This window comes from Dasypus novemcinctus, chromosome 12 (genome assembly GCF_030445035.2).
Source record: "Dasypus novemcinctus isolate mDasNov1 chromosome 12, mDasNov1.1.hap2, whole genome shotgun sequence".
In the NCBI taxonomy this organism is placed as follows: domain Eukaryota; kingdom Metazoa; phylum Chordata; class Mammalia; order Cingulata; family Dasypodidae; genus Dasypus; species Dasypus novemcinctus.
In genome coordinates, this window is record NC_080684.1 from 33,465,455 (window position 1) to 33,473,479 (window position 8,025).

The 8,025-nt window shown below is 59.2% G+C and overlaps 1 protein-coding gene across 1 annotated transcript; it reads left to right on the forward strand.

Moving 5' to 3' along the window:
• Positions 1-550: 550 nt before the first annotated feature.
• LOC101446633 (keratin, type II cytoskeletal 8) lies at positions 551-7,458 on the forward strand. The gene is made up of 9 exons (XM_004454709.5): positions 551-982; positions 3,158-3,369; positions 3,999-4,059; positions 4,304-4,399; positions 4,901-5,065; positions 5,304-5,429; positions 5,834-6,054; positions 6,221-6,285; positions 7,156-7,458. The coding sequence occupies exons 1-9, from the start codon at positions 641-643 to the stop codon at positions 7,323-7,325; spliced, it is 1,458 nt and encodes a 485-aa protein (XP_004454766.1). The 5' UTR covers positions 551-640; the 3' UTR covers positions 7,326-7,458.
• Positions 7,459-8,025: the final 567 nt, after the last annotated feature.

Consider the following 8,025-nt stretch of genomic DNA (forward strand, 5'->3'; position numbering starts at 1 on the left):
TACCCAGCCCCCCTGGGGTACCTGGCACTGCACCAGGTGCTGAGCAGAGAACGAAGGCACATGGTTGACAGGTTCAAGTTTCTGGAGGCCAGGTGCCCAGTCTTCCAGCTTGGGCAGGTCCCCATAATTCCCCCGAGTGGGGAGAAGAACCCAGGAGGTGTCTGTGGGGTGCCAGCTGCTCAGAGGCGACCCCAGATGCCAGGGATCCCTTTTCTGCGACGCTTCCCAATTCTCCAGTTTATTTCCCACAGGAGGGAAGGGCCGAGAGCCAAGAGTCGGGGTTCCAGCTGCTGGGTGACTCTGAGCAAGTGCCTTTTTGTTGAGGGAGCTCCTGCTAGGCCTGGAAGATTCCTTCCAGTTTCACATTCACTGAATTGCTCTTCCCCAGGTTTCGGAGTGGGCCCCTGGGTGGGAGCAGCTCTCTGCTGCCCCCACCTGAGTTCTGTCTGGAGGCTGGAGTCGGGTTGGGCCCGGCCCCCTTCCGGCCTAGCCACTCAGGTGAGAGGCTATGCCCCCTCCCCTTGGGCTGGGCTCGCCTTTATAATAGGCCACCCCGGGCGCTGACCCTCAGCTCAGCAGCAACCTCTGCTCGCGTTCGCTTCTCAGTTTGGCCCGCCCGCCCTCCAGCTCAGCCTCCACCATGTCCACCAGGGTGACCCAGAAGTCCTTCAAGGTGTCCACCTCGGGCCCCCGGACCTTCAGCAGCCGCTCGTACACGAGTGGGCCAAGCTCCCGTATCAACTTCTCCACCCTCTCCCGGGTGGGCAGCAGCGGCTTCCGAGGCAGCATGGGCGCCGGCTTGGGTCTGGGTCTGGGCTACGGCGGGGCAGGCAGTGTAGGGACCATCACGGCCGTCACCTTGAACCAGAGCCTGCTTAACCCCGTGAAGCTGATGGACACTAACGACCTCCAGGCCGTGCGCATGCAGGAGAAGGAGCAGATCAAGAGCCTCAACAACAAGTTTGCTTCCTTCATCGACAAGGTGAGGTCCCCCCGTCGGTGGCCACATCTTCCAGCACCACCACAGGTCTCCTGCTGGGCCCCACCCTCCCTGGCAACTCTTCCTCCCCATCCACCGACTTTTCGCGGGCACTTTGGTTTGAGCTGGGGCAGAGATGGGGAAGGGGGGTTGGGGCAGAGATGGGGAGGGGGGCTGGACGGCTTGGGACCTTGAAGCCTGGGGCTTCCTTCTTCAACTGTCACCACCCTGAGCCCTGACCTGTCTCTGAGGTTTGCATGCTGGACTAGTCCCAGCTGTGGAGCTGTGGCACGGAAGGGAGCCCCTTCCTCCAGGTTCACCTCTTCCAGCACTGCTCTCCCACCCCCCACCCCCGCCACCGCCCTGAGGCCCCCGGTGCTTAAAATTGTCTCTTTAAATAGGAGTTTGAATAGAGGTTTGATAGGAAGGAAGTGGGTGTCCTGACTCAAATAAGCAAATACTGATTGTGGCCCTTGGCCCCCCGGGAGTTGGGGGGCACCAGGATGAGTCATAACTGGGAGCCTGAGGTGTGGGCGGGGCGAGGGCCCGCCCTCCACGGGGAGGGGGTGTGAGGGGGGGTGAGGGACTGAGGCCCCCGGGCCACACTCCGCCTACCTGGCGAGTTCTCAGCCCCTGGGGGGGTGTGCCAGAGGTGGGCTGGGGCAGGTGCCTGCCGCTGGCTGCAGGAAAACCCCTCCCAGGATTCAGGAGGTGGACGTTGGACAGCCTCCCCCCCCAGCTTTATGGCTTCAGATAAGTGTTTGCCAACGCCCTTTTCCCCACCCGGCCCTTGTCCCTTTAACTTTCTCCCTCCGCCCCAACAGCCGGCTCCACTTTCCCAGGGAAGGAGCCAGGCCGGGTTTTGCAGCCTTAGGGGCCCCAAGGCCAAGGCCCTGAGGGGCAGGAGGATTGGGCCCCGCCCTGCTGAATGGGTCCAAAGGAGCATTGTGGGAAAGGGAGGAAGGAAATCCTGGGGCAGATTCTAGATTTTGGGACTTGGAACCCAGCAGGAAACGACATTGCCTTGCTCTGTGGGGGTGCTTGTTGGCTCCCCGGCTCTAAGCACCTGCGCCTTCTTCAATGCGTTTGTTGGCCGTGGGGTCCTGGCGTTGAGTAGCTGTGCACAGGCTGAGGAGTCCTGGTTCACAAGTGGCTCAGCTGCTTGCTGGCTGGGCAACCTTGTTCAGTCTGATGTGCTCATCCATAATGCTTAGCGTTCTTGGCCCACATTCAGTAGCCCTTTAGGGTTAACTGTTAGAATCATAGTTCTTTTCATTATTTGGGGGCAGAGTGACTTGGGAAAGAGAAGTATTTACAGAGACGGGGTGTGGGGAAAAAAGTCAACCCACTTTTTAGAAAGTTTCAACTTTGGGTTGATTAAAAAAAAAATTGCATTCTCTTTGGAACCATCTGTTCTTCTTAAAACTTCCCCTCAGTCATGCCCTTACTTTGTCCTAAGACCCAGATTTCCTTGAGCCCAAGGATTTGAGGATCTGTTTGGGGCAGGAGGGTGGGGAGTTGGGGAGACCCGAGGTCCTCTTTCTTTGGACAATTTCTAACAGATGCAGAAGACTCTCAAAGCGGGAGTGCCATGGGGAGGCTGGAGTCGTCTTCAGTTTGCAGACAGACCTTTTTTGTGTCTTGCCTTTTCCCTGGCTACAAGTGACTTTGCACAGAAATGGGGCCCAGGGCCTGCCTGAGTTCCTTTAGGTCATGGCAGAGTTGAGACTCCTCAGAGAGGGGAAGCAACTTAAGGTTATGCAGCACAGGTTATTAGAAGAGTTTGGCTAGAACCTGAGTCTCCTGTGTCCAGTGCTCTTTCGGAGGTAGGGCTAAAGTTTCCCTATAATCCCTATTTTTATTGATCTGTAATATACAGTCTAAATAAATAAGTCTGTTTGCTCTGCAAATACAGCTTCAAGTTCCCTGGTTGCTCTCTTCCAGCCATCCCCACCAGGGCTTGCCCCATGCTGGAGGAGGGGCACAGCTTCCTACCTCCCTTACCCTGCTGTCTTCCCCAGACCACGGGGATCCTCCCCAAGCAGCTGAGCAGGTCCCTGGATTCCTGAGCTCTCCCTGCATGGGGTGGGGAATGGGGAAGAGTCAGAACAGATGGTTTCCAAGTGTTTGCTTCCCCCCCAGACTCTGAGCCTCCTTGCTCCCTCCTCCCCCCTGCAGGTACGGTTCCTAGAGCAGCAGAACAAGATGCTGGAGACTAAGTGGCGCCTCCTGCAGCAGCAGCAGAAGACTTCTCGGAGCGACATGGACAGCCTGTTTGAGAGCTACATCAGCAACCTTCGTAGGCAGCTGGAAGGGCTGGGCCAGGAGAAACTGAAGCTGGAGGCAGAGCTTGGCAACATGCAGGGGCTGGTGGAGGATTTCAAGAATAAGTGAGCCACCCTCCTTCTCCCACCTGAAATGATCTTGCCTGCCCCTTGGGACCAGAGGCCAAAGTCCCCATGGCTCCCTGTTTCTGGGCAATGCAGTCCTATATAATAAGTCTTTTTGGTCTAGATTTGCTCAGGGCAGACTAGGTTTATGCCTCTGGTCCCAGCGTAATTGTTAATAGTGCCCCCTGTCAGTCTCTGAACTATGAGATTTGGATAATAAATTATATGGTAATGTTTACCATGGTACATCTTGAGATGGAAGACCCCGGTAGCCGAGAGGCCTCACTCAGTGTTAGATTTCCCTGCCTGGCTGTTATTTATTCTTGACCTCTGACCTCCAGCAAACCCCAGAAAGCCCAGTCTGAGGTCTGGGGTTTGCTGGAGGTCTAATAGTTAACTGTCCTGTGTACTCATGGATTTGGAGACATTTCCCATCCCATTCCCATCCCCCCCCTGCGGATGGGGTGGGCGTGGTCGGATTAGAAGTACCCCCCCAATCCCTATCCTGTGCAATTCTGCACCTTCCATTAGCTAAGTTTTCTAGAATATCCAGGCCTCCCTCAAGGGACCCAAGGGAAAAACCCTGCCTCTGCCTTCCTCCTCTGATTTCTAAGCCTTTTCCTCACCAGGTATGAGGAGGAGATCAACAAGCGAACAGACATGGAAAATGAATTTGTCCTCATCAAGAAGGTGAGGGAGGACCCCTCTCCCCGGGGGCAGGAAAGGGGGGCGCTGTAGGAATCGGAGGTAGAGCCATGTGGGCTGGGGAGGCAGGTCGCGGGGTGCGGAGCTTGGGCGGGGGGAGTAGATACTTGAGTGGGGGGTGGGGCTGGCACTTGGCTTAGAAGGTCCTGGAGTCCGGGCCATTGGGGAGCCCATCGGGCTTGGGTGTCAACCCTCGGCTCAGGCTCCCTCTCCCCGCCGCCCCCCCCAGGATGTCGATGAAGCTTACATGAACAAGGTAGAGCTGGAGTCGCGCCTGGAAGGCCTGACTGAGGAGATTAACTTCCTCAGGCACCTGTATGAAGCGGTAAGGTCTTGGGAACGCTGGCTCCGTCGCGCGAGTGTCCCCTCCCTGGTCCCCAGCCACTGGCTCCTGGCCCCCAGCAGGCTAACGAAGCCTGAACAGTGGCTGCTACCAAGGCGGGCCCGTTATGGACACCCTACCTCTTCTGTCCCCCTGCACGAGGCAGGGTTTATCACCCTATTTCACAGGCGTGAAAGGACCTGCCCAAGTCATGGGGAACGTGGTGACCCAGGCTCACTCTGTCCCCAAGGCCTTAGGGCCTAAGCTTTGGACCATGCCGGAGCCCTCTGTGGGCTGAGCCTTGGTGATGAGAGGGTGGGAGGAAAGCCAAGGCCGGATTTCCTTTCTCCCCTGCCTCCCCTTGGGTCCCATGTTCAGGCCGTTTGTGCCCCCACCCCACCTGCTCCTCTCTGTTGTCCCCCTCCTGCCCCTAAGGACGTCCCTTCTGCAAAAGGGAGCTGCTGTGGTCAGGGAAAGTCTGACCACCTGCCCCGTCCCCCACAGGAGCTGGCTGAGCTGCAGGCCCAGATCTCAGACACGTCCGTGGTGCTGTCCATGGACAACAGCCGCTCCCTGGACCTGGACGGCATCATCGCCGAGGTCAAGGCCCAGTACGAGGAGATCGCCAACCGCAGCCGGGCCGAGGCCGAGAGCATGTACCAGATCGAGGTGAAGAGCGGGGTCCCAGGCTAGCGCCCCCACGCCGGCCGGGCCCGTGCCCCAGTCCACCAGGACTGTGCTGTGAACCGGGTCTCCCAAGTGGACGGCATCCTGTCGTGCCCTGCCTGGAGGCCCGGCAGGGGGGCTTCCCTGTGTGTGTGCCCGTGGTGGGGGGCGCTCGTTGGATGACCTGGTGCTTCCCCGGGGTCCTCTCGTGCCTCACTCGCTCCTCCTCTTGCCCCTGCAGTACGAGAAGCTGCAGACGCTGGCCGGGAAGCACGGCGATGACCTCCGCCGCACCAAGACGGAGATCACCGAGATGAACCGGAGCATCAGCCGGCTCCAGGCTGAGATCGAGGGCCTGAAGGGCCAGGTAGGGGCGGGCCCTGGTGAGAGGAGGCGCCTTAGGAAGGAGCGAGGGGGCTGGGCTCAGCACAGGAATCCTAGACCCCTGCTGGCTGGGACTGGAGGTGAGAGCTAAGGCCCAGCTTCTGACCTGGGCAGCGGAGGATGCTGCGGGGCTTTTTTTATCTGTCTCATATTTCAGGGTAAAATTGGGTTCTGATGCTGTAAGCTTAGAAAGCAGAGATCTGGTCCAGTTAGGGTGGGGGGATAACAACTTCCAGTGTCACAGGTGAGAATTCTGTGAGCCTGGAAGCCATCTGGGGGCTGTGGCGCCGCATTCCCACTTTCTGAGTCGGGGAGGGGGAAAGGCAGGTGGGCACGAGGGAGGAGGCCGGCTGACTCAACCTGCTTACCTGCCTCCTGCCCCCACAGAGAGCCTCCCTGGAGGCGGCCATCACTGAGGCCGAGCAGCGTGGGGAGCTGGCGGTCAAGGACGCCAATGCCAAGCTGGCCCAGCTGGAGGCCGCGCTGCAGCAGGCCAAGCAGGACATGGCGCGGCAGCTGCGCGAGTACCAGGAGCTGATGAACGTCAAGCTGGCCCTGGACATCGAGATCGCCACCTACCGCAAGCTGCTGGAGGGCGAGGAGGGCAGGTGCGTGCGGGGGGGTCTCTGATGTGCACCCCAGTACCCCGATCCCTGGGGCCGGGCTGGGGAGGAGTCGGTGCTGCCCGTGGTCCCCTTGGGACTTGGGTCCTGTGCTCCTGGCACAAGAAGGGCCAGAAGCTGGTGCTCATGTTCCCCATGTCCCTTGGTGCAGGCTGGAGGCTGGCATGCAGAACATGAGTATTCACACGAGGACCAGCTCAAGCGGCTACCACTCAGGTGCGTGGCCTGGACCCCGCCGGGCAGGGCAGGGCGGCGGGAGGCCGTGGACGCAGGTGGGGACGGTGCCCACTTGCTTGTGGAGTGACCTTGTCTCGAGCACTTGGCAGTTGAGCTGAGAGTACAAAAGGGAAGGAATAGGAAACGGGGGCATTTTTAAAAAAGATTAAGATTTATTTCCATCCTCCCTTCCCCCATTGTCTGCTCTCTTGTGTCTTGTGTGTGTTTCTGTGTCTACTGCGTTCTAGGCTGCACTTGGGAATCTGTCTTTTTTTGTTGCATCATCTTGCTGTGTCCGCTCTCTGTGTGCGGCACCACTCCTGGGCAGCCTGTGCTTTTCGCATGGGGCGGTTTTCCTTGAGGGGCGCACTCCTTGTGCGTAGTGCACCCCTTCGCAGGGGGCACCCCTCGTGGCACTGCCCTCCTTGGCGTGCAGCTGCACTGCGCGTGGGCCAGCTCACCACATGGGCCAGGAGGCCTTGGGTTTGAACCCTGGACCCTCCCATATGGTAGACAGACACCCTGTCCGTTGAGCTACATCTGCTTCCCAGGACACCTGCTCTTGGGGGCACTTCTGGGGTGAAGGGTGACCTACCCAGGACCCAAGTAACATACTTCCTAAGAGAAAGCGGCACCTCCAGAATCGGTAGCCAGGTGCCAGGCACCGTGCTCAGTGCTTCCGTGTTTTATTTACTTTTGATGCAGCCCCTGCAGTCCCCTGTTATCCGGTCGGGGAGGCTCCATTAATGACTTGCCCAGGGTCACATAGCTGATATTGAACCCTTGGCCCTGACAGTCCTGTGGCTGGGGTTCCCCATCCCGGGGGCCGTGGGGGGGCCTGTGCTCACGTGCCCGTGCCTCTTCCGTCAGGTGGACTGAGCCCGGTGGTGGGCCTCAACTTAGGCTCCAGCCCCTTCCAGGGCTTAGCCTCTCCTGGGGGCTCCGGCTTGGTGATCCGCAACAAGGCACTGGTGGTGAAGAAGATCGAGACCCGCGACGGGAAGCTCGTGTCCGAGTCCTCCGATGTCCTGAGCAACTGAACTGCCACCGCCGCCCCTCCTGGCTCCAGCCCTGCCCGCCCCATGCCTGGCCCACCCCCTTGATGCTCTTGTCCCCAACTGGAAGCCACTTTTCTCTCTTCCAAAATAAAGCTGCCTTGGTTCCGCCAGCCCACCTTGCTGTGTGTGCAGTTCTCACCCGTGGCATGGCAGAAGGAGGGGGTCTGAGGCCTCTCCTGGGGCTGCGGAATGGGAGGAGGCCTGGGGGAGCCTCAGGGGTGGGGAGGCCGGTCTCCTGCAGGCTGTTCCCAGGGAGATCGCTTTGTTGGAATCTGGTGACATTTTGGTCATCGTCGGAGATGTCCATTTATGATACGTCCCAGGGTCCGTGATCTGTGCAACAAACCCGTGAGGCAGGCAGAGTCGGTTACAGACTGTTGTCAGCAGAGACTTCAGTCTGCTCGGCGGAGGTCACAGTGGGATCATTTGGGGACCAAGTAATTTGCCCCACTAGGAAGTGGCAGAGCTGGACTTCAAGCCCGGTTCAGTCCCGAAGCCTGTCCCCAGCTAGGCACAGCCCTTTTCCTGTGGCCAGAAGTAACTTTTCCAGCCCGGGACGGGACCAAGGAGTCCCTGCAATTGGTGAGGCACAGCCACGATCTCCAGAAGCCAGTCTAGTAGAGGATTTGGCTTCTCCCCATCCCCACAGGCAGGCCGGGCGTGTGTTGGTGCCCCCTCCCCA

Coding starts and splice junctions, on each gene's coding strand:
- LOC101446633 (XM_004454709.5), top strand. CDS start 641: ATGTCCACCAGGGTGACCCAGAAGTCCTTCAAGGTGTCCACCTCGGGC. Junction 3,370..3,998: donor GTGGAGGATTTCAAGAATAA/GTGAGCCACCCT, acceptor TTTCCTCACCAG/GTATGAGGAGGAGATCAACA. Junction 4,060..4,303: donor AATTTGTCCTCATCAAGAAG/GTGAGGGAGGAC, acceptor CGCCCCCCCCAG/GATGTCGATGAAGCTTACAT.